The 27,125-nt window shown below is 35.4% G+C and overlaps 1 protein-coding gene across 3 annotated transcripts in view; it reads left to right on the forward strand.

Moving 5' to 3' along the window:
- Nucleotides 1–27,125, forward strand: part of GABRG3 (gamma-aminobutyric acid type A receptor subunit gamma3) — a 729,606-nt gene that overhangs the window by 686,847 nt on the left and 15,634 nt on the right. For all 3 annotated transcript variants that reach the window (XM_019435789.2, XM_019435788.2, XM_019435790.2), the window contains exon 7: nt 26,290–26,442. In XM_019435789.2, coding sequence (XP_019291334.1) covers nt 26,290–26,442 — 153 coding nt within the window. The remainder of the gene's footprint in view (nt 1–26,289; nt 26,443–27,125) is intronic.

Consider the following 27,125-nt stretch of genomic DNA (forward strand, 5'->3'; position numbering starts at 1 on the left):
ATATAATAAAACCAGAGAGAAAATATAAAGGGTGGGAGAGGTAGGGAGAATAAAACAGAAGAAGAAATAAGATGATAAAAGGTAAAACCCACATTAAAAGTAGAAATAATAAAAGCCAATCTGCCAAAAATATTGTCAGGAACATGAACAACAGGTTTAGAAATACTGAGGTGTACACCCAAGAGGGAATAGTTAGTAAGAAGAACATAATAAGTATGTAAATCAAACAGTGTTCACAAACACATAATTAATGTTCCTGAGAAATGGAAAAGAACAAAGCAAATAAAGTAAAATATTTAAAGATATTATTAGAGAAAAATCCTGACATCAAGGAATACATAAATCTGAACACTAGGTCCCAGGAAAACAAGACATGAGATAATATTAATAAAGTTATAAAGAAACAGAGGAGAGGCTGGGAAGATGGTAGAGTAAGAGGACCCTAAACTCACCTAATCCCATTGATACAATTAGATAACATTCGCATAAACATAAATAACCCAGAAAATGACCTGAAGACTGGCAGAACAAACTCCACAGCTAAAGGTAGAGAAGAGCCCATGTCAAAGAGGATAGGAAGGGTGGAAACAATGTGAAGAGTTTAATGAACCATGGCTGTCCATGGGGAAGAGGGAGCCTCAGGCATGGAGAGGGAAAAGAAATATACTATCACACCAGGATCCCCCATAGGGAAGATGAATTCCATAACATTTGGCTTTGGAAGCAAGAGGGGCTGAATTTCATGAGGTCTTACAACTAGTGGGAATTAAAACTGGAATTTTAAAAATCAGCATGTTTAGTTCTGGACAAGCTGAGGTGGGGGTATTGACAGGAAGCTGAGTCTCTACCCTTAAAGTAACAGCATGACAAACAACTTGTGGAGATACAGTGTAGAAGCAACAATTTGAAAAAAAAAAAAAACACCTGAGACATATAAGAGGAAGTGTTATTTACTAATCTCAAAGAATGACCCCGAGGGACAGGGTTCACTAAGGGACTTCTCTAGGGAGAAAAAGGAGCTGGAAGGTACCATCTCTCTCCCCGACCCCACAGCATAAACACATAGCCACCCAAGGAAAAGAGCAGGGCACCAATATTCACTACCTAACTTGTTTATACCAAGCTTTGCCCCACACCACCCCAGTGTTTTAGCATATCTGCCCTCAGCAGTCACTTTTGCCCTTGTCCTGGCACCTCAAGTCCCCTCTCCTAGAAGATTAGCACAAACCTTGCCAACACCTCTTCCCCAATGCACGTTTTGCAGGGTCTCAGTCCCAGTGGTGCTGATAGATGCCCAAAAGCACATCGTTAAAATTGCACGCCCAGCCCATGTGCATTTTGTGGCTTCCCAGGTTGGTCCTGTCTTGGAAGCAGTAGAAGAAGGAGGCCTCATTGCCTAAGCAGACCAGTGCTCACACTTAAAACTACATGCTGCTCCAGGCTTGGGACAAAACACTGCCTACAACATGCAAAGAGAGCCTCTGCAGATACTTTACTGAAGGAAACAGTGTCCAGGACACAATAGCAGGGCACACACAACACATATAGAAGACACCCCCTAAAGCACTAGGTTCTGGTGAACAGGGAACACTGAACTGCAGGGCACTACAGGACCTCTTCATCATAAGACCATTACTTTCAAGAGCAGAAAATGTAGCTGACTCTCCTAACACAAAGAAACAGACACAGAGGTAGACAAAATGAGGAGACAGAAGACTGTGCCCCCAAAGAAAAAAATAAGACAAAATTATAGCAAGAGACATAATATGAAGAGAAGTAATATTCTGGATAGAAAATTTAAAGTAACGATCACAAAGATATTCACTGGACTTGAGAAAAGAATGGAGGAGAAAAGAGTAGAGAACATCTTAACAAAAAGATAAAAAAGAACCAATCAGAGATGAAGACAACAATAAATAAAATAAAAAATCCAGTAGATGGAATAGATAGCAGGCTAGAGGAAACAGAGAAATTATCAACCTGGAAGACAGAGTAATGGAAAGGAATGAAGCTGAGCAGGTCAGAGAAAAATAAGTATGCAAAATGAAATAGGCTTAAAGAACTATGCAAAATGAGATAGATTTAAGGAACTCAATGACTCCATCAAGTGCAATAATATTTTCATTATAGGTATCCCAGAAGAAGATAGAGAAAAGAGAGCAGAAAATTTATTTGAAGTAATAATAGCTGAAAACTTTCCTGATCTGCAGAAGGAAACAGATATTCCTCCAATCCAGGTGGCAGAAATCCCTCAACAAAATCAACCAAAGGAGATCCACACTAAGATACATAGTAATCAAAATGGAAGAAAGTAGTGATAAGACAGAATTTTTAAAGCAGCAAGAAAAAAAAATACAGTTACATAAAAGAGAGACCCCATAAGCCTATTGGCAGATTTTTCAGCAGAATCTTTGCAGGCCAGAAGAGAATGGCATGATATATTCAAAATGCTGAATGGGAAAACTCTGTAGTCAAAAATACTCTATCCAGGAAGGCTATCATTTAGAATAGGAGAAATATTGTCTCAGACAAACAAAAGCTAAAGGAGTTCATGACCACTAAACCATCCTTACAAGAAATGTTAAAGGGAACTCTTTGAGTGGAAAGACCCATATAGTAAGTCTTCATAAAGTAAGAAAACTAGAAAACACCAAAGCAGTAAAAGTAAGTATATCTGTAAAAATCAGTCCAGAAATTTACAAGATAAAACTATGATAAATATGATACCATATAACTAAAATGTGAGGAAGAGTAGTGAAGAATGTGTTCAAATTTAAGTGATCACAAACTTAATATAGACTGCTATATGCAGACTATAGCATATACAAACCTAATGGTAACCACAAATCAAAAACCAGTACTAAATATGGAATAAATAAAGAGAAAGGAATCCAAGTATATCACTAAAGAAAGCCAGCAAAAGGTGAAAAAGATCAAGAGAAGAAAGGACCAGAAAAGAACTACAAAAACAACTACAAAACACTTAACAAAAGGAAATAAATTCACACATATAAAATTAATTTGAATGCAAATGCTCCAATGCTCCCATCAAAAGACATAGAGTGACAGGGGCACATGGGTGGCTCAGTGGGTTGAGTGTCCAACGTTGGCTCAGTTCATGATCTCACAGCTCGTGAGTTCAAGATCTGCATTAGGCTCGGTGCTGACAGCTCAGAGCCTGGAACCATTTGTGGATTCTATGTCTCCCTCTCTCTCTTTCCCTAACCCACTTGAATTCTGTCTCAATAAATACATACATACATACATACATAAATTTTTAAAAATTAAAAAAAAAAGAAATAGGGTGACAAAATAGATTTTAAAAAAATCAAAATCAGAATTCCAGCTTGGATCTCAGGGAAGATGGCAGTGTATGAAGACGCTGGGCTCACCACATCCTGCTGATCACTTAGATTCCACCCACATCTGCCTAAATAACCCAGAAAATTGCCAGAAGTCTAGAAGAATGGACTCTCTGGAGCCAAGCGTAGACAAGAGTCACACAGAAGAGGACAGGTCTGCCTCCTTCCTGTGCCACAGGGGCCCTCCCGCAGTGGACCACTGAAGGCAAAGAGAGCTGAGCCTGCCCCTCCTGCCCCCGTGGACCTTGTGGATCCACTCCGGCTACTACGCCAGATCCCGAAGAAGCAGCACTACAAGCCTGGCACTGTGCAAGTAGCCCAGATAGGGGCCACACCACTTCACAGTGAGTCCTGCCCCTGGGAGAGGGGAAGATAAGATACACACCAGTCTGACTGTGGTCACAGCGGTGGGCTGGGGGCAGACATCAGGTCTGACTGCGGTCTCACCCACCAGCACAAGTAACTCCAGACAGCACAGGGGAAGAGCAATGCAGTTCCATGCCACTCCAGGGACTATACAAAATGACAAAACGGAATAATTCTCAAAAGGAACACCAGGAAGTAGCGACAGCTAACGAACTGATCAAAAACGATTTAAGCAATATAACGGAACAAGAGTTTAGAATAATAGTCATAAAATTAATCACTGGGCTTGAAAAAAGTATACAGGACAGCAGAGAATCTATTGCTACAGAGATCAAGGGGCTCAGAAACAGTCAGGAGGAGCTAAAATATGCTATGAATGAGATGCAAAATAAAATAGAGATGACCACAGCTTGGATTGAAGAGGCAGATGAGAGAATAGGTGAATTAGAAGATAAAATTATAGAAAAAGAGGAAGCTAAAAAAAAAGATTAAAAAAATCCAGGAGTATGAGGGGAGAATTAGAGAACTAAATGATGCGATGAAACACAATAATATATATAGGGATAATATATATAGCATATATATATATAATATATATAGTATAATAGGGATTCCAGGGGAGGAAGAGAGAGAGACAGATGCTGAAGGTGTACTTGAAGAAATCATAGCTGAGAACTTCCCTGATCTGGGGAAGGAAGAAGGCACTGAAATCCAAGAGGCACAGAGAACTCCCTTCAGACATAACTTGAATCAATCTTCTACACGGCATATCATAGAGAAACTGGCAAAATACAAGGATAAAGAGAAAATTGTAAAAGCAGCTAGGGATAAACATGATCTAACATATAAAGGGAGACCGATAAGACTAGTTATGGATCTTTCTACTTAAACTTGGCAGGCAAGAAAGGAATGGCAGGAAATCATCAATATGATGAACAGAAAAAATATGCAGCCAAGAATCCTTTATCCAGCAAGTCTATCATTTAGAATAGAAGGAGAGATAATGGTCTTCCCAAACAAACAAAAACTGAAGGAATTCATCACCACTAAACCAGCCCTACAAGAGATCCTAAGGGGGATCCTGTGAGACAAAGTACCAGAGACATCGCTACAAGCATGAAACCTAAAGACATCACAATGACTCTAAACCCATATCTTTCTATAATAACACTGAATGTAAATGGACTAAATGCGCCAACCAAAGGACATAGGGTATAAGAATGGATTAAAAAAACAAGATCTATCTATTTGCTGTGTACAAGAGACTCATTTTAGACCTGAGGACACCTTCAGATTGAAAGTGAGGGGATGGAGGACTATTTATCATGTTACTGGAAGTCAAAAGAAAGCTGGAATAGCCATACTTATATCAGAAAAACTAGACTGTAAATTAAAGGCTGTAACAAGAGATGAAGAGCAATATATCATAATTACAGGGTCTATCCATCAGGAAGAGCTAGCAATTATAAATGTCTATGTGCAAAATACTAGAGCCCCCAAATATATAAAACAATTACTCACAAACATAAGCAACCTTATTGATAAGAATGTGGTAATTGCAGGGGACTTTAAAACTCTACTTAAAGCAATGGATAGATCATCTAGACCCAGGATCAATAAGGAAACAAAGGCCCTGAATGATACATTGGATCAGATGGACTTGAGAGATATATTTAGAACTCTGCATCCCAAAGCAACAGAATATACTTTCTTCTCGAGTGCACATGGAACATTCTCTAAGATAGATCACATGCTGACTGGGTCTCAAAACAGCCCTTAATAAGTATAAGAGAATTGAGATCATATCATGCACACTTTCAGAACACAATGCTATGAAGCTTGAAATCAACGACAAGAAAAAGTCTGGAAAACCTCCAAAAGCATGGAGGTTAAAGAACACCCTACTAAAGAATGAATGGCTCAATCAGGCAATTAGAGAAGAAATTAAGAAAATATGGAAACAAATGAAAATGAAAATACAACAATCCAAATGCTTTGGGATGCAGCGAAGGCAGTCCTGAGAGGAAAATACATTGCAATCCAGGCCTATCTCAAGAAACAAGAAAAATCCCAAATACAAAATGTAACAGCACACCTAAAGGAAATAGAAGTAGAACAGCAAAGACACCCCAAACCCAGCAGAAGAGAAATAATAAAGATCAGAGCAGAAATAAACAATATAGAATCTAAAAAATCTGTAGAGCACATCAATGAAACCAAGAGTTGTTTTTATGAAAAAATAAACAAAATTGATAAACCTCTAGCCAGACTTCTCACAAAGAAAAGGAAGAGGACCCAAATAGATAAAATCATGAATGAAAATGGAATTTTTACAACCAATCCCTCAGAAATGCAAGCGATTATCAGGGAATACTATGAAAAGTTATATGCCAACAAACTGGACAACTGGAAGAAATGGACAAATTCCTAAGCACTCACACACTCCCAAAACTCAATCAGGAGGAAATAGAAAGCTTGAACAGACCCATAACCAGGGAAGAAATTGAATCAGTTATCAAAAATCTCCCAACAAATAAGAGTCCAGGACCAGATGGCCTCCCAGGGGAATTCTACCAGACATTTAAAGCACACATAATACCTATCCTTCTCAAGCTATTACAAAAAAAAGAAAGGGAAGGAAAACTTCCAGACTCATTCTGTGAAGCCAGTATTACTTTGATTCCTAAACCAGACAGAGACCCAGTAAAAAAAGAAAACTACAGGCCAATATCCCTGATGAATATGGATGCAAAAATTATCACTACAATACTAGCAAATCGAATTCAACAGCATATGAAAAGAATTATTCACCATGATCAAGTGGGACTCATTCCTGGGCTGCAGGGCTGGTTCAACAAATCAATCAATGTGATACATCACATTAATAGAAGAAAAGATAAGAACCGTATGATCCTGTCAATTGATGCAGAAAAAGCATTTGACAAAATTCAGCATCCTTTCTTAATAAAAACCCTCGAGAAACTCGGGATAGAAGGAACATACTTAAACATCATAAAAGCCATTATTCAAAGCCCACATCTAATATCATCCTCAATGGGGAAAAACTGAGAGCTTTCCCCCTGAGATCAGGAACATGACAGGGATGTCCACTCTCACCCCTGTTGTTTAACATAGTGTTGGAAGTTCTAGCATCAGCAATTAGACAACAAAAGGGAATCAAAGGCATCAAAATTGTCAAAGATGAAGTTAAGCTTTCACTTTTTGCAGATGACATGATATTATACATAGAAAATCCCATAGACTCCACCAAAAGTCTGCTAGAACTGATACATGAATTCAGCAAAGTCACAGGATACAAAATCAAAGTACAGAAATCAGTTGCATTCTTATACACTAATAATGAAGCAACAGAAAGACAAATAAAGGAACTGATCCCATTCACAACTGCACCAAGAAGCATAAAATACCTGGGAATAAATCTAACCAAATATGTGAAAGATCTATATGGTGAAAAGTATAGAGTGTTTACGAAGGAAATTGAAGAAAATATAAACAAATGGAAAAACATTCTGTGCTCATGGATTGGAAGAATAAATATTGTTAAAATATCATTATTACCCAAAGCTATCTACACATTCAATGCAATCCCAATCAGAATTACACCAGCATTCTTCTCGAAGCTAGAACAAGCAATCCTGAAATTTCTATGGAACCACAAGAGGTCCCGAATACCCAAAGAAATTTTGAAGAAGAAGACCAAAGCAGGAGGCATCACAATCCCAGACTTTAGCCTCTATTACAAGGCTGTAATCATCAAGACAGTATGGTATTGGCACAAAAAAAAAGACAAATAAACCAATGGAATAGAATAGAAACCCCAGAGCTATACCCACAAAATTATGGCCAACTAACCTTTGACAAAGCAGGAAAGAATATCCAATGGAAAAAGACAGTCTCTTTAACAAATGGTGCTGGGAGAACTGGACAGCAACATATAGAAGGATGAAACGAAACAATGGTTTAAATAGTTCTTAAACCATTCACAAAAACAAACTCAAAATGGATAAAGGACCTGAATGTGAGACAGGAAACCATCAAAACCCTAGAGGAGAAAGCAGGAAAAAACCTCTCTGACCTCACCCACAGCAATTTCTTACTTGACACAGCTCCAAAGGCAAGGGAATTAAAAGCAAAAATGAACTATTGGGACCTCATGAAGATAAAAAGCTTCTGCACAGCAAAGGAAATAATCAACAAAACTAAAAGGCAACCAAATGACATATCGGACAAAGGGCTAGTATCCAAAATCTATAAAGAGCTCACCGAACTCCACACCAGAAAAACAAATAACCCAGTGAAGAAATGGGCAGAAAACATGAATAGACACTTCTCTAAAGAAGACATCCGGATGGCCAACAGGCACATGAAAAGATGCTCAACGTCGCTCCTTATCAGGGAAATACAAATCAAAACCACACTCAGATATCACCTTACGCCAGTCAGAGTGGCCAAAATGAACAAATCAGGAGACTATAGATGCTGGAGAGGATGTGGAGAAACGGGAACCCTCTTGCACTGTTGGTGGGAATGCAAATTGGTGCAGCCGCTCTGGAAAGCAGTGTGGAGGTTCCTCAGAAAATTAAAAATATACCTACCCTATGACCCAGCAGTAGCACTGCTAGGAATTTACCCAAGGGATACAGGAGTACTGATGCATAGGATCACTTGTACCCCAATGTTTATAGCAGCACTCTCAACAATAGCCAAATTATGGAAAGAGCCTAAATGTCCATCAACTGATGAATGGATAAAGAAATTGTGGTTTATATACACAATATCAATAAGAAAGATATATACACATGGCAATAAGAAAGAACGCAACATGGCCCTTTGTAGCAATGTGGATGGAACTGGAAAGTGTGATGCTAAGTGAAATAAGCCATACAGAGAAAGACAGATACCATATGGTTTCACTCTTATGTGGATCCTGAGAAACTTAACAGAAACCCATGGGGGAGGGGAAGGAAAAAAAAAAAGAGGTTAGAGTGGGAGAGAGCCAAAGCATAAGAGACTCTTAAAAACTGAGAACAAACTGAGGGTTGATGGGGGGTGGGAGGGAACGGAGGGTGGGTGATGAATATTGAGGAGGGCATCCTTTGGGATGAGCACTGTGTGTTGTATGGAAATCATGTTGACAATAAATTTCATATTAAAACAAAATCAAAATCAATCTGTATGCTGCCTACAAGAGACACACTTCAGACCTAAAGACAGTTGCAGATTGAAAGTGGAGAATACTTTGTCATGCAAATGGATGTCAAAAAAAGGCAGGGTAGCAAGACTAAAAAAAAAAAAAAAAAAGCCAGTAATGAGAGACAAAGAAGGACACTATATAATAATAAATAGAACAACCCAATAAGAAGATATGGCCATTATAAATATTTATGCACCCAACAAGGAAAAACCTAAATACATAAAACACTTAATAGCAAACATAAAGGAACTAAGCAATAGTAACACAATAATAGTTGGATACTTTAAAACTCCACTTACGTCAGTGGACAGATCATCCAAACATAAAACCAGCAACGGAACAAATGCTTTGAATGACACCCTGGTCCAGATAAATTTAATAGATCTATTCCGAACACTTCATCCTAAAACACGCACATTCCTTTCAATGTACATGGAACATTTTCCATAATGCATCACATATCAGACTACAAAACAAGTCTCGACAAATTCAAAAATATCGAATTTATACCCTGCATCTTTTCTGACCACAATGCTTGAAACTAGAAGTCAACCACAAAAAAATCTGGAAAAACACAAATACATGGAGGTTAAATAACATGTTACTAAATAATGAATGGGTCAACCAAGAAGTCAAAAAAATAAATTAAAATTACCTGGAGAGAAATGGAAATGAGAACACAATGGTCCCAAATCTTTGGAATGCACCAAAAGCAGTTCTAAGAGGAAATTTTATAGAAACATAGGGCTACATGAAGAAGCAAGAAAAATCTCAAATAAACAACCTAACCTTACCCCTAAAGGATCTACAAAAGAAGAAAAACACAAAAGGTTAGAGCAGAAATAAATGCAATAGAAACTAAATAAAAAACAAAAACCAATAAAACAGATCAATGAAACCATTAACTTTTTCCTTGAAAAAATCAATACAATTGAAAAACCTTTAGCCAGGCTCATAAAAAAAAAAAGAGAGAAAGAGAGAGGCCTCAAAGAAACAAAATCACAGGAAAGAGGAGAAATAATAACTGATACCATAGAAATACAAATGATGGGCAGAAAATATTATGAAAAATTATATGACAACAAGCTGGACAACCTAGGGAAAAAAATGAATATGTTTTTAGAAACATATTGAACCAGGAAGAAATAGAAAATATGAACAGACCAATTACCAGCAATGAAATTGAATCAGTAATTTAAAAACTCCTAATAAACAAAAGACTGGGATCAGATATATTCATAGGCAAATTCGACCGAACATTTAAAGAAAAGTTAATACCTATTCTTCTCAAACTTCTTCAAAAAACAGAAAAAGAAGGAAAACTTAAATTCATTCTTAGGCCAGTATTACCTAATGCCAAAACCAGATAAAGACACTACCAAAAGAACTGCAGGCCAAAATTTCTGATGAACAACTTAAAGGCAAAATCCTCAACAAATTATTAGGAAACCCAATCCATTTAAAAAAAAAATTCACCACAATAAAGTGGGATTTATTTCTGGGATGCAGGGTGGTATGGAGTTTCAATATTCACAAATCAATCAACATGACACATCACTTCAATAAGAGAAAGGATAAATACCATATGATCACTTCAATAGATGCAGAAAAAGCATTTGACAAAGTACATTTATTCATGATAAAAAAAACCCAAGAAAGTATGTTTAGAGGGAACAAACCTCAACCCAATAAAGACCTTATATGAAAACCCCACAGCCACATCATACTCAATTGGGAAAAGCTGAGGGCTTTTCCTCTGATGTCAGGAAGAATACAAGAATGTCATTCTCACTGTTTTGATTCTACATAGTACTGGAAGTCCTAGCCACAGAAATCAGACAAGAGAAAGGAATAAAAGCAGCAAAATTGGTGAGAAAGAAGTCAAACTTTCCCTATTTTGTAAATGACATGATTCTATATATAGAAAGCCTCCACCAAGTCTATATATAAAAGACTCCACCAAGAATCTACTAGAACTCATAAATGAGTTTGGTTAAGGTCACAGGATACAAAAGCAATGACAGAAATCCACTGCATTTTTATAAACCAAGAATGGAGTACCAGAAAGAGGAATTAAGAAAAAAATCCCATTTCCAGGCACCAAAGTTATTAAAATATGTAAGAATATACTTAACCAAAGAAATAAAAACGTACTCTAAAAACTGTAAAACATTGATGGAAGAAATTGAAGGCAACAGAAAGAAATGGAAAGACATTCATGTTCATGGATTGGAAGAACAAATATTGTTAAAATATCCACACTACCCAAAGCTCTCTACAGATTTAATGAAAACCCATCCCTGTCAAAATACCAACAACATATTTCATAGAACTAGAACAAAGAATACTGAAATGTGTATGGAACCACAAAGGACACTGAATAGCCAAAGCAATCTTGTGGGGAAAAAAAAAAATTAAAAAAGCAAAGCTGGAGGAATCACAATTTCAGACTTCTTCAAGTTATATTACAAAGCTGTAGTAATCAAAACAGTATGGTACTGCCACAAAAATAGACACATGGATCAAGGGAACAGAACAAAAGTCCAGAGAAAAAACGCTATATTAAATGGTTATTTAATCTTTGACAAAGAAGACAAGAATATGCAACGGAAGAAAGACAGTCTCTTCAACAAATTTTGTTGGGAAAACTGGACAGCTTACATGCAAAACAATGAAACTGGACCACTTTCTTATACCATACACAAAATATAAACTCAAAATTGATTAAGAACCTACATGTGAGACCTGAAACCAGAATAAAACTTGAAGAGAGCTTAGACAGTAATTTTTCTGACATAGGATGTAATAACTTTTTTCTAGATATGTCTCCTAAGGCAAGAGAAACAAAAGGAAAAATTAACTACTTGGCACTACACTAACAGAAAAAGCTTCTGCATAGCAAAGGGAACAACCTACAAAACTAAAAAGACAACCTACTTAATTGGAGAAGATATTTGCAAATTATATATCTGATAAAGGGTTAGTATCCAAAATATATCAAGAACTTACATAAAACTCAACACCAAAAACCCCACAAATAATCCAATTAAATGGGAATTTTATACAAACAGAGATTTCTCCAAATAAAACACTCAGATGGGCAACAGACACATGAAAAGATGCTCAACATCACTCACCATCAGGGAAACAGAAATAAAAGTCACAATAATATATCACCTCACACCTGTGGAAATGGTTAAAGTAAAATCTCAAGAAACAAGTGTTGGGAGACTGTGGAGAAAAAGGAATGCGCTTGCACTATTGCTGGGAATGTAAACTGGTGCAGGCACTGTGGAAGACAGTATGGAGGTTCTTCAAAAAATTTAAAAAATGGAACTGCCCCTCAATCCAGTAATCACACTACTGGGTATTTACCCCCAAAATACAAAAACACTAACTTGAAGGGGTATATGCACTCCTATGTTTGTTGCATTATTTATAATAGTCAAACTATGAAATATCTCAATTTTCCATTGATAGGTGAATATATAAAGAACATGTGGTATATGTGGTGTTTGTATGTATATATGCCACATATATAATATATATAATATTAATATATATGTGGCATATATAATATAATGTGATATATATGATATATAATATATAACGTGGTATATATATATACACCATATATATATATATATATATATATATATACATAATATATATATATATATATATATATATATATATATATATACTTTTAAAAGTATTAAATCTTACCACTTGCAACAACATAGATGCATCTAAAGGTATAATGCTAAGCAAAATAATCCCATCAGAGAAAGACTAATAGCCTATGATTTCACTCATATGTGTATGTGGAATTTAAGAAACAAATCAAAGAACAAAGGAGAAAAAAATAACACAGACACACCAAGAAACAGACTCTTAACTGTAGAGAATAAACTGATGGTTACTAGAGGGGAAATGGGGAGGGGATGGGTGAAAGAAGTGAAAAAGTTAAGAGTACACTTATCTTGATGAGCGCTGAATAATATATGGAATTGTTGAATCACTATATTGTACAACTGGAAATAATATAACACTGTATGCTAACTGCACTGGAAATATTTTTTTACGTTATAATGAAAGAGAAAGAAAGGCTAAATTAAAACAAAACTATGCTCAAGATGGCTCCTTCTGTTCATTCAATGTATTAGTAGAGGTACTTGAAAGCATAAAGTTAAATTATTCTACATAGAAAACCCAAAAGACAGAATCCATAGAAATTATTATTCAAATTAATAAGATTTTAAAGGTAGTTGGATATAAGATCCTTGTGAAAAATTTCATTTCTGAATGCCAGCAAAATAGAGTTATAAAATATAATTTAAGTACAAATATAATTTATATTTAAGTATGTCATTGTTCATAACAACAGAAATATATATCAACAATTAAACACTAGGCATGCCAAGGCTTTATGGAAGAAATTCAATATCTTATTGCAGGATATTCAATTTGGAATAAGTAATACTTTATGAATGATAGACCTTTATTTTGCTAAGAGCTCTACTTCCTGGTAGCCACACTGAACTAAATAAGTGAATATACATTGATTTATTGGTTTATTCCAATCAAAACACCAAAAGTGTTTCTTGAGGAAGTTTTTTAACTGGTTGTACAATTTATACAGAAACACAAAGACCCAAGACTAGCCTTGCTATGTTTGAAGAATACTAAAATTGAATATTTTTCTTCTAGTAATCAATGCTATTGCATTATTTTTCTCTTTTTCCCAGTTTTATTGAAATATTATTGACATATAACATTGTTGTACATTTAATTTTTTAACGTTTATTTCTTCTGAGGGTGGAGGGGCAGAGAGAGAGAAAGACACAGAATCTGAAGCAGGTTCCAGACTCTGAACTGTCAGGACAGAGCCTGACGCAGGGCTGCAACTCATGAGCCGTGAGATCATGACCTGAGCCAAAGTCAGACCCTTAACCGACTGAGCCACCCAGCACGCCAACATTGTTGTATATTTTAAGTGTACAACATGTTGATTTGATACATACACACACACACACACACACATATATATATTACAAAATGACTACCACAATAGGATTAGTTAACACCTCTGTCATCTTACATAATTTCCTTTTTTGCCATAAGAACATTAAAGATTTACTCTCTTATCAACTTTCAAGTGTACAATACAGTAGGGTAACCATAGTCACTATGTTGTATATTAGATCCCTAGAATATATTATTCCTATAACTGTAAGTTTGTAACTTTTGATCAACATCCCCCCATTTCTCCCATCCTCCCCACCCCTGCCACTGGCAACCACAATTCTACTCTCTGTTTCTATGAGTTTGACATTTTTATATTCCACTTATAAATGAGATCATAAAGTATTTTTCTTCGATGTCTTACTTATTTCATCCAGCATAATGCCTTCAAAGTCCATCATGTGTTTCATTGCAAATGACAGAATTTCCTTCTTTCTCATGGTTGGAAAATATCCAACTTTGCATATATATACCACTTCTTCTTTTATCCATTATCTGTAGATAAATACTTAGGTTGTTTCCATACCTTCTCTGTCATAAATAATGTTGTAGTGAACATGGGATTACAGATATCTCTTTGAGATACCTTTGAATATATACCCAGAAGTGGGATTGCTAAATTAAGTAGCATTTCTCTTTTTAATTTTTTGAGGATCCTCTATACTATTTTCCAAGTGGCTTCACCAACCTATATTCCTACCAACAGTGCACAAGAGTTCTCTATCTTCCACATCTTCTTCAGTACTTATTTCTTGACATCTTGATATTAGCTATTCTAAAAGTATAGGGTGATATCTTATTATGGTTTTGATTTGCATTTCCCTAACATTAGGGATATTGAACATCTTTTCATGTATCTGTATGCCATTTGTATACCTTCTTTGGAAAATTATCTATTTTGGTTCTCAGCCCATTTTTAATCAAATTTTTCTGTTGCATTGCGTGGGTTCCTTGTATATTTTGGATATTAACCTGTTATCATATGTAGGGTTTGCAAATATTTTCTTCCATTCCATTGGTTGTCTTTTCATTTTGTTGATTATTTCTTTTGCTATGCAAAAGATTTTTAGTTTGATATAGTCCATCTGTTTAATTTTGCTTTCGTTGCTTGTGCTTTGGTATTATATCTAAAATAATTTTTGCCAAGACTAATGTTAAGGAATTTTTCCACTATATTTTCTTCTAAGAGTTTTACATTCTAAGACACTGACAATGAAGTTTTGAACCACTTTGAGTTAACTTTTGTGAATGGTATAAGATAGGGGATCAATTTTAGTATTTTGCATGTGATTATCCTGTTTTCTCATTTATTGAAGAGATAATTTCTCCTACTGAATATTTTTGACTTTGTCAAGTATTAGCTGACCATATATGTAGACATTTATTTCTGGGTTCTCAATTCCATTCCATTTATCTATGTATATATTTTTATGCCAGTACTCTACTGTTTTGATTACTATAGCTTTGTACTATAGTTTAAAATCAGGAAGTGTGATGCCTCCACCTTTGTTCTTCCTCAGGATTGATTTGGCTGTTGAGGGTCTTTTGTGGCTCTCTGTGAATGTTAGGATTTTCCTTTATTTCTGTGAAAAATGCCATTGACATTTTGATAGGAATGGCATTGAAGCTATAGATGGCTTTGGATATACTAATTTCTCCAATCCATGAACACCTAATATATTTATTTACATATATATATTTGTGTCTTCAATTTCTTCCATCATTATCTCATCGTTTTTAGTGTACTCCTTGGCTTAAATTTATTTATAAGTATTTTATTGTCTTTGATGCCATTATAACTGAGATTGTTTTCTTTATTTCTTCTTTGAATATTTTATTGTTAGTATATATAAATGTAACTCATTCTTGAGTGTTGATTTTATATGCTGCAACTTAACTGAATTAATTTATTAGCTTTGATAGTTTTTTTTTTTTTTGGTGGATTCTTTAGGATTTCCTATATCTAAGATTATATTACATTTCAAGCAAACAATATTACTTCTTTCTTTACAATTTGGAAGCTTTTTATTTCTTTTTCTTGCCTAACTGCCCTGGCTAAGACTTCCCACTATATTGGATAGAAATGGTGGGAGTGGACACATATGTTTTGTTTCTAATCTTAGAGGAAAGCTTTCAACCTTTTACTATTGGGTGTAATGTTAACTTTTCCTTGGTATGTGTGGCCTTTTTTATGTTGAGCTCCATTCCTTTGATAACTAAATTTTTGAGAATTTTTATTATGAAAGGATGTTGCATTTTGTCAAATGCTCTTTCTGCATCTATTCAGATGATTGTGATTTTTATCTTTTATTCTAGTAATGTGGTGTATCACATTTATTGATTTGCATGTGTTGAAACATCCTTCCATCTCAGGAATGAATCCTACTTGATCATGGTATATTATTATTTCAATGTGTGTTGAATTTGGTGCTATTATTTTGTTGATAATATTTGCATCTATACACATTGGGAATAGAAGCCTGTAGGTTTCTTGTAGTGTCCTTATCCAGCTTTGGAATCATAGTAATGCTGGTTTCCTAAAATTAGTTTAGGAGTATTCCTTTCTCTTCATTTTTGTGGAAGGGTTTGACAAGAATTAGTGTTAATTCATTTGTAAATGTTTGATCGAATTCACCATGGAAACCATTCAATAATTTTCTTTGTTGAGAGATTTTTTCATTGCTGATCCATTCTCCTTACTCATTATTGGTCTTTTCAGATTTTTTCTTTCCTCATGGTTCAATCTTGGAAGGTATGTTTCTAGAAATTTATCAATTTCTTCTAGCTTATCCAGTTTGTTGGAATATAATTGTTCATATTAGTCTCTTAATGCTTTGTATTAATGTAGTATCAGTTGCAATCTCAGGTGTTTCATTTCTGATTTTATTTATCTGGGGCATCTCTTTTTTTTTTTCTTTTTCTTTTCTTAGTCTAGCTAAAGATTTGTCAATTTGCTTTATTTTTACACAAATAGCTTAGTTTCACAGATTTTTTATTGTCTTTCTGGTCTTTATTTCATTTAACATGAACTGATTTTTGTTATTTTCTTCCTCCTGATAACTCTGGGCTGTTTGATCTTCTTTTCTCAGTTCTTTGAGATCTAAAAGTTAATTTGGTTATTTGAGATCTTTCTTTTTTCTTAACATAGACATTTGTCACTATAAAGTTCCATCTTAGAACTGGCTTCGCTACGTCCTATGGGTTTTGGTATGTTATGTTTTCATTTTTATTTGTTTCAAAAATTGTTTTTATTTCTGTTTGATTTCTTCTTTGACTCACTGGTTGTTCAGAAACATGGTGTTTAATTCTCACATGTTTGCAAATTGTCCCGTTTTTTTTTTTCCTATTGCTGACTTGTAGTTTCATACTATTGTAAAAAAAAAAAAAAAAAAAAAAAAAAAAAAAAAAAAAGAGTTGGTATGATTTTGATCTTTTTAAATTTGTTAAGACTTGTTTTGTGACCAAATATATGATCTGTCTTGGAAAATGTTCTCTGTGCACTTCAAAAGAATGTGTATCCCTGCTGCTGTTGGATGGAATGTTCTGAATATGTCTGTTAGGTCCATTACATCTTAGATATAGTTGAAATCCAACATTTCCTTATTGAGTCTCCATCTGAATTATCTCCTCATTGTTGCAAGTGGAGTATTGAAGCCCCCTACTATGTACTGTTGTCTGTTTCTGTCTTATTTGGTTAGTAATTGCTTATTATATTTAGGTGCTTCAATGTTGGGTGTTTTTATATTTACAATTATGACATCCTCTTGATGAACTGACTCCTTTGACGTTACATAATGACCTTCTTTGACTCTTGTTATGAGAAAGACAGATACCATATGTTTTCACTCTTATGTGGATCCTGAGAAACTTAACAGAAACCCATGGGGGAGGGGAAGGAAAAAAAAAAGAGTGTAGAGTGGGAGAGAGCCAAAGCATAAGAGACTCTTAAAAACTGAGAACAAACTTAGGGTTGATGGGGGGTGGGGGAGAGGGGAGGGTGGGTGATGGGTATTTTGGAGGGCACCTTTGGGGATGAGCACTCGGTGTTGTATGGAAACCAATTTTACAATAAATTTCATATATTGAAAAAAATAGAATTTTATTTAACAAAAAAAAAAGACTCTTGTTACAACTTTTGACTTAAAGTCTATTGTGTCTGACATAAGTACATCTAATCTTGCAATTTTTTAGTTTCCACTTGCATGGAATATCTTTTTCTATCCCTTCACTTTGAGCCTATGTGTGTCTTTAAAGCTGAAGTCTTCTATAGGCAGCATACAGTTGGATCTTCTTTTTAATCTATTCAGCCACTCTACGTCTTTTAATTGGAGAATTTATTCTTACATTTAAGATAATTATTGATAAGTATGGACTTACTTATGCCATCTTATTAATTGTTTCTGACTGTTTTATAATTCCCTTATTCCTTTCTCTCTCTTGCTGTCTTCCTTTTTGAATTGATGACTTCCCATTGTGGTATGCTTTCATTCCCTTCTCTTTATTTTTTGTATATCTACTGTAGCTTTTTTCCTTATGGTTACCATGAGGCTTAAATAAAATATCATATAATCATAACAATCTATTTTACACTAACTTCTATTGCATTTTTAAAATGCTAATAGTTTCCCTCCTTTTATATTTTTGTGTCAGAATTTGCCTCTTATTTCTTGTACCCATTAAGAAATTATTATAACTATAATTATTTTTTAACACTTGTTTTTACCTTAACCTTTATACTGAAGTGGTTAACACCTTACCATATTACAGTATTAGAGTATTCTGAATTTGACTATGTACTTACCTTTACCAATGTGTTGTATATTTTTATGTTTTTTATGTTACTAATTAGCTTCCTTTTTTTCAACTTGAAATCCTTTCAGCATTTCTTTTAAGGTGATGAACTCCTTCAGCTTTTGTTTTTCTGTAAAAGTCTTTATCTTGCCTTAATTTCTGTAGGACAACTTGCAAGATAAAGTATTCTTGATTGCCAGGTTTTTGTTTTTTTTTTCCTTAAGTACTTTGGATATATCATTCCACTCTCTCTCTGGCCTCCAAGGTTTCTAAGAAATATGCTGATAGCCTCATGGTGGTTCCCTTGTATTAGATTTTTTTCTTTTAATGTTCTGTATTTGTCTTTTATTTTAATCAGTTTTATTAAAATGTATTTTGAAGAAGATTGTTTTAGATTGAAATGTTGGGGTTACCTATTAGCTTCATGATCTTGAATGTCCAAATCTTCCCCAGATTTGGAAAGTTCTCAGTCATTATCTATTTGATTTAGTTTGTTATCTCCATTTGCCTCTGTTTTCCTTTTGGGACTCTGATAACTGGCAAATTGTTTCTATTAGTAATATTCTCTACACCACATAGATTTCTTCAGTCTTTTTTATTCTTCTTTTATTCTTTTTTAACTGAATAATTTCAAAATCCTGTTCTATTTTACAGATTCCTTCTTTTTCTTTTTCAAGTCTGCTGTTGATGATTTCTATTGCCTCTTTTCTTTTTCTTTTCTTTTTTTTTTTTAACTTCTTTCATTTTATCCTTCAGCTCCAGAATTTCTGTTTGGTTCTTTTCTGTAATTTCTATCTCTTTGTTAAAATTCTAAATTTGTGTGCATGTGTCTTGTTTTCTTGATTTCATTAAATTGTTGTTCTGGTTGTTTTGTAGTTCAATGAGCTTCCTTAAAATAGCTCTTTTGAATTCTTTCTTTGGTAAATCATAGATCTTGGTGTTTGGGGTTGGTTTTTGCAAAATTATTGTGTTCTTTATCGGGATCATGTTTCCTTAATTTTTTTTATATTCCTTGAAGTCTTGCACTGTTGTCTTTGCATTTGAAGTAGCACTCACTTCCTCCAGTCTTTATGTGCTGACTTTGGGAGAGAAATAGCTTCCATCAGCCTGAGGGATTCTGAGTCTTTCTCAGACTTTTTCCATGGGTATGTCTGCTCCCTCTTGTAGCATAATATTTAAATTTATATGCTTTCTCACAATCCTGAAAAGCCATAGTGGGTGCTCACAGCCTCTCTTTTTCATTACCTAGAGCTGTGCTGAGTCCTCAAGTGTGTAGTTTCTCCCAGGCCCACAGATTTGAGCCAGCTTTCTGTGTGTGCTCACTAGCCATTTGCTAAAGATTGCCATTACCACAACTGAGAATGCACATAGGGAACCAGCCACTGTTGGGGAAAGGAGTGGCATACAGAGCACTAGAGGTACCTGTTGGCCAGTTAGGGAGGTCCAGAGATGAGGTTTCCTGGCCACTTGCAGGCATACCTCCTGATGGAGTCCATGAGATTGTTAGTATAATCTGTGTCCCTTTATTATATCCCATTCCAATCCCTGGCTGCTATTCTCTCAGTGCTTACCACCCTCCAGGCATGCAGCGCAGGACTAAGCACTCTGTGTGAGAGGAGAGAGAAATGGACCTCATAAGCACCATCCCACACAGCTGGAGAAGTCAGGTACTCACACTTTCTCACTTTCCCTGTGGGAGAAATCACAGACCAAGATTTCTCTTGGAACTGAGCTGTGCTACTTTGGGGGTGGGTGATATGACTAAAGTCAAACTGTTTCTCTTTCCCTCTTCAATGTGTCCAGTCTTGGATTTTTTTTTTTTTCTCTAGCAGTGTGCTTCAACATCTCCGTTTGACTCCTGGACTTCCACAAAGGCCTCTCATCTGTGGGTAAATGTCTAAATCAGTGTTCTTCAGAGACTCCCAGATAGTGACCAACAGGGGCTGGAGATAGTTCATAAGCCATTTCTTGGTCCACAGCTGGATCGAGTTCTGTATGCCTATTACCTAATGCATAGTAGGTGTTAACTTTTCATGAGTCCCTTGGCAGATGGTGATAGCAACAGAACAAAAGACAAGTGTGGCTATGGATGAGTTCTGAATCAAACAGAGCTGTTTTTAGGTTCGATGAGTCAGTTGCCTTGGTAAAAGTCTGTTTTTTTTCAAAATGGCTGTCTTCATTCTTGAATAGCACCAGGATTTCACAGTCTCCTACCTGGATCCCACAGCTCCCACAAAGACACAAAGGTGGCTGGATGCCAAATGAGTGTTGTTGAGAGCGAATATGTTTGAGGAACATCTTATTTGGCCATCTTGTTGATGTCACTCCCCCTTAATTTTTCATTTCTGTCTAACAGATTACCACAAATTTAGTGACTTAAAATGTTCATTTATAATTCAACAGTTTATGTGAGTAAAAAGCATGGATTTGCCTTAGCTGTGTCCTCTATTTAAGCTGTCATAGCTTACAATTGGGTTATTCTCATCTCGAGGCTTGACTAAGGAAGAATCTACTTCTAAACTTATTAAGTTGTTGGCAGCATTTATCATTTGTAGCCATAGAGCTACAAGACTAAAAGAAGAATCTCTCTTCAGGAAAGTCCCAGTCCTTCAAAGGGTTTTCACCTGATTGAGTTAGGCCCATCCACAGTCTCTCTTTGGATTTGCTTGAAATCAACAGATCTCAATATCCATTCACCTGTACTATATAAAGTAATCTGATCAAGGAAGTTACATTCTATTGGCTAAAACAAAATCACAGGTTCTTCCCACACTCAAACTGAGAGAACTGTACAAATGTGTGATTAATTTGAGGTCATTTTAGGGTGGGTCTTCCAGTTTTAATGATTAAGATAGTATGGTAATTGTGCAGGAATTGACATGCAGGAACAGATCCATACATATCTGGATGCATGAATAAAACAGATCCATACTTATAAGGATATGTGAGGTGGCACTGAAGATGAATGAGGGTAGCAACAAATGATATTATGACAACTGATCATGGAATTTAAAATTTTCAATTTGAAGAACGATCAACTACATATAAAAATAAAAATAAAACTTGTAGACAAAAACAGTACAATATTTTTATGATCTTAGGTTAGGAAACAGATTCTCAAGGATAAGACAACAGCACTAACAATAAAATAAAAGGTTGATAAATTTAATTCCTTAAAATCAAGAATTTATTTTCATGTACAAATGTCAAAAGCAAAAGAATAAGGTAAGTTTTCCCAGGGCAAACTTGAAGATTAAAATGGAGAAGATTAGGCTTCTTTTATACATAACATTGCTTGCTGATTACCATACCTTAGCTGACTTTTAAGAGGTATTAACTTAGGATATTTTGAAAGGAGACCAAGAGAAAATACCACTGTAAGGCAGAGAGAAGGCAAGGCCATCAGAAGGAGAGTAAGTCTGGAGAAATAACAATGATATTTAAAAGAGATTCAAAGGAAGTTTTGTTGCCTAAGGAGTAATAAATAAATAAGGTTATCTATGACATGGAATAAGTACTGATTTATAATAGTTCTCTCTGGGAACAATGCTGGGGTAAATTATGGAAGATGTGCCTAGTCTTCAGCCTTGAAGGAACTTTCTGCATGTTATTAATCTTTGTACTTCCAAATTCATAAAACATAGTATTAGTTTAATAAATGTTTATTTCTTAAATGTGTATTGACTGCCTACTCTGTGCCATTGTGCTAAAAAGTAGTACTACACATGCTGTCTCAAAAAGTAATCAATGATTTCATATATTTTTCCTTACATTGGCTCAGGGAAAGAAAATCACAAAAATGAACTATTGGCAAAAAGAGCCATTTTTTTTTTCTTTTAAATCCACTGGGCCCAAGATGACTTTTTACCTTGATGGATCAGAGAAGTTTCTCATTCTCTCCCCAACTATTTCTATGCCATTTTTCCCCCAGAAAGTGGGCACCAGGCACATTCCAGGGTAGACTATGGAGATCTCTGTGGTTGCTAGATCCTTATTATTGCCATAAGAGTCAACCAAGGCTCCAGGTACCTTTGTTTGAAAAGAATTGATCACATAAAATCAAAACCATTCTGGTCCAGTTTGTAAACTGCATTAGGAAAGCTGCACATTGATCATGGTGCATGATTAAACATCACAGAGAGGGAAAGAAAGCTTCCAAGGAGCATGAAGTAGGACCTGAGACTTCACACCCAAGTTGGAGTAGACCGGGTCCATGGGTGTGTGTGAGTGTCTATGCATGTGGATGTATATGTGTGGATATATGTACACTTGCAGAAAGGGAGCAGATAGAAGGAACATCATTCTTCAATTAAGAACCCTAAAACTAATGACAAATATAATTTACTCATGTACTTGACCTGTCTGAGAAACCTTTCAGCCACTTATTTACAGATATAGGGAAGGGCTTTCACCTCCTCTGAGGACATATTATACCTCAGGCCTACATAAACAAATTAAGTGTATACAGAAATATGTGATGTAACTAGAAATTAGGATCCCATGGCTTTTTCCTTCCAGTTTAGGATGAGTGGTATAATGGCTATGTGTTGGTCTTCTTGTGAGGGGCAGTGGGCCTAGAACCCACAATTCCTCCTGTTTCTCTTCCCCAGCCATTTGTATCCTATGGAAGCTGGAAATTTGGAACCATGAAGTTCCCTGGAACTGCATTTTGGAGTGTGTCCCAAAACCTCACCAAGAGCCAATTAACTTATAGACTCAGGCTCCAGAATGAGTCCCTGACATTCCATCTCACTTTCATACCTGATGATGGGACATTCAGCAGATCTCTGAGTTAGTCAAAGGTATATGTTGAGCATAGGTGTATACAGTCCATTTACCTTAGGTTGGGGGAAAGCAGAGATATTTGCTAAAATGAATTGTGTATCTGCTCTGGAATTGTCCCTCTTTATCTTTCTCAGGAACCTACAATGGTGGCTGAAGAAACTATTCAACTGTTTGGATATTCCGTTGGGGTTATGTTCATAACTACTAGAGTGATTTATTATGTTTGTTTTTTCTGTCTACTGTTTGTTTTCTCTTTGGTTTTTAACTGAAATTTTATGTAAAGGTTAAAAGTTATTTAAATATTGCACATAATTCAATGATATTTCCCCAGGAAATTATGTAATTGGGCATTCATATTAGAAATATATCTTTGTGTCCTTTGAGTGCTCCAGGTTAATCATTCTGATTCCTTCACATTGAAATGCTAATTTGCTTAAAATTTTAAATGTTTCTCAGAAAATGATCTCAACATTGATGTTTCTATCAACCATCCCGAATATTGCTACAACAGAACACTACAAAAAGAATTCTAATTATTGAAAGGCAGTTTTTATATGGGCTCAATATAGTCTCCTTGTCAATCTTTTAAACTAAAAATGGAAATTTCATTATGATCTTTTCAATAAATAAACACTAATCAATTGTTTATCATTAAGTAACGCTGATTAAAAAAATTATATATTCTATAACCCAACCAGTTTTTTAGTCTGGAAAAATATACTAGTAATTATAGAAATGAATGAATAACAGTTGTCAGGAGAGGCTCAGTGAGGACTTCGTGATGAACTAAATGATTTCTAAGCTGAGATTTGAAGGTGAGTGGAACTACTGGGATGCAGGGGAAAAGAAAAGAAGAGCATCCTAGGTAGATGAGAAGAAACTTAGTGACCCATGGAGAAAAATCTTGGTATGTCTGAGCACCTGGGGAGAATCTGATTTCCAGAGTGCAGAGACTATAGGGAAATGAGTATTACATGCAGAATAGTAGAGACCATACTAAAGTCATGACAATAATAAAAAGGTAGCAAGATGATGGTGAAGGATTATAAGGAAGGGGATATAATGATATTTGTGTTTTATAATGATCCTTTTGATGGTAGGACATAGAATGGTCTGGAGTGTAAAAGGACTGGTTGTTAGGCGATAGGCCAGGGACTATGAGAGAATCTGGTACTCGCGGGGAAAAGAATTGAGAACAATGCAGGAATTGAATAAGGGAAAAGAAGTGACAGGTGGTTTCTGGATTTGTGCCTTGAATAGAGAGAAGGACCTGGCTTAGATGAGAGAACAGCCTGGTGTGGGGGATATGATAGTTCAGGTCTGGACACTGAATTTCAGGTGCTGAAAGACAATCCAGTATGTTGAAGAGTGAAAGTCAAATGGGAAGAGGGGGATAGACATCCTCTCAGCAGGAGGTTATGCAGAAAAGATACAAAATAGAGATGATTTTGGAATAAAATGTCTCATGTATTAAGCATGCAACTTCTCCTTATCCACCAGGAATCTTATGGAATCTCTAGTAACAACTATTTTCCTCCCAACTCTTTTATGGTGTAGCTTTGCTGTAGTAGGAGGAAGCAAAGTCATAAAATGATTTCTTCTTTTTGTTTTCTGGGCTGGCACAGCCTAACTGCTGGAGTCATGAAAGGATAACATCAACCTAAAAATATCGAGTAAAACATAAAGTACAAGATTGATAAGCTAAAATTATGCTATAAAAATAGAAATATAAAATTGTTACACAAATTTATGTATGAAAACTTATGTATAGCTCTGTTACTATTGAAAAAAACAAAACGACTATGGATCTACTGGAGGATGGATTTTGTTATGTTACTGTTGCAGGATTTTTTTTTTAACCACAATACCCGGATTTGTTTTCTCGCTGCTTTGAAGAATTAAGACGTGGACACAAAATGAGCAGCAGGCAAAAGTTTATTAGAATATAAGATTAGAAAGTAAGAATAGTAGGAAAGCTCTCTTTACAGGAAGGGGACATTCAAAAGTGAATGCCTGCGACACTAGGCAAGTGTCCTTGCTTTAAAAGGTTTTGGTTAGCCCTCCCCTCCCCTTCCCTTTCCCCTTGTTCCTTCTCAGGTTCTGCCCTTACCATCTGGATGACTCTGGGTGCTGGGTTGTCCATTCTGTATTGGCTCATTTCCATTAAAAGCAGTGGGGGGGGGGGGGTGTCTATGGCCACACCTAGGTCTTTCCTTAAATTCCTGAGGGAAACCTGAGAGGAAGTAGGTGGGGTCTGTTACATTCTTAAGAGGAGCTTTATGCCTGAGGGCTTTTCCTGTGGTCAGACACTCCCAGAATTTTTCCAAATACATGTTTTTCCCTAACTGGGGGCCTCAGGTCCTCATCTTTCCCTCTCTGCCTACTGAATCCTATCTTCTTCTATCATATTACCCCTGATTTTAAACACACAACACACAGATGGACTCAATCAATAATAGCTCGTTATGTAATAATATGTCAAAGAATAGATGCGCATGTCTGTCTCCTCTATCAATTAATATGTTTGTTTGTGTGTCTTTTCCCAGTAAAATGCCTTGAAAGCCATAGATAAAATAAAGTTTATAAAGATTAAGTTTAAGAACACCAGCATTTTGACCTTTTTTCACAACTTATTACTGTAGTTGTATATTTTTATCCAAGTCATATATTTAACAAAATTATTGCCCCTGAATTATTTTTTAACCAAAGAAAGTTGTTTTACTTTTTGACAATACTTTATTACAGGTGATTATGTTGTCATGACTATATATTTTGAATTGAGTAGAAGAATGGGATACTTCACTATTCAAACATACATTCCCTGTATACTGACTGTGGTTTTATCCTGGGTGTCATTTTGGATCAAAAAAGATGCTACACCAGCAAGAACAGCATTAGGTGAGTTAAAAAACAAACAAATAAAAAACAAAAAACTCTTCCACCATTTTGTATAATATTATCACAGAAGTATTCATAAAAATACTTCCAGTGAAAAAGACTTTAGTCAAATGTACTTGGATTGCTTTAAGTAGTCAAATTAGACTCTTCTTTCTGACAATAGAATTCTATGTGTGCCACTTAAAATCAGTTGGGGTTAGGGATTCAGAACAAATCAATTGCATCATTGATACTCTAAGGATGGTGTCATCATAAAAATGTAGTCATGTCCTGTGAATCTGTCATCCTGAAAATCTCATTACATCAGTGTAAGGACACACAACTTTTCATGCACTTTTGAAGACTGAAGACACGATATCATTAGTCTCTCAATAACAGAAGAGATTGTCTATAGCAACTTTACCATCAAACAAGAAAGTGATCATTCTTTTCAGCTATAATCTACACACTAAATCTCAAAGTCTTCATGAATTTTCCTCTGACCCCCCCAAAAAAGTCCTCTTAATAAAACATTAAATTTCAGTGGTTTTAGAATTGTGTAACATTTTATATCAATTTTTCTTTATGACAGGAATATTACCTAACTTTCAATATTTTGACCTGTGAAAACAGGTAATATATATTAAATATATAGTTGTTTTCCCAGAAAAATGTCTTTCAGAAAAAAGAGGGAGCTGCCCCAA

This window comes from Panthera pardus, unplaced genomic scaffold (assembly GCF_024362965.1).
Source record: "Panthera pardus isolate Hobbes unplaced genomic scaffold, ASM2436296v1 HiC_scaffold_24, whole genome shotgun sequence".
NCBI lineage: Eukaryota > Metazoa > Chordata > Mammalia > Carnivora > Felidae > Panthera > Panthera pardus.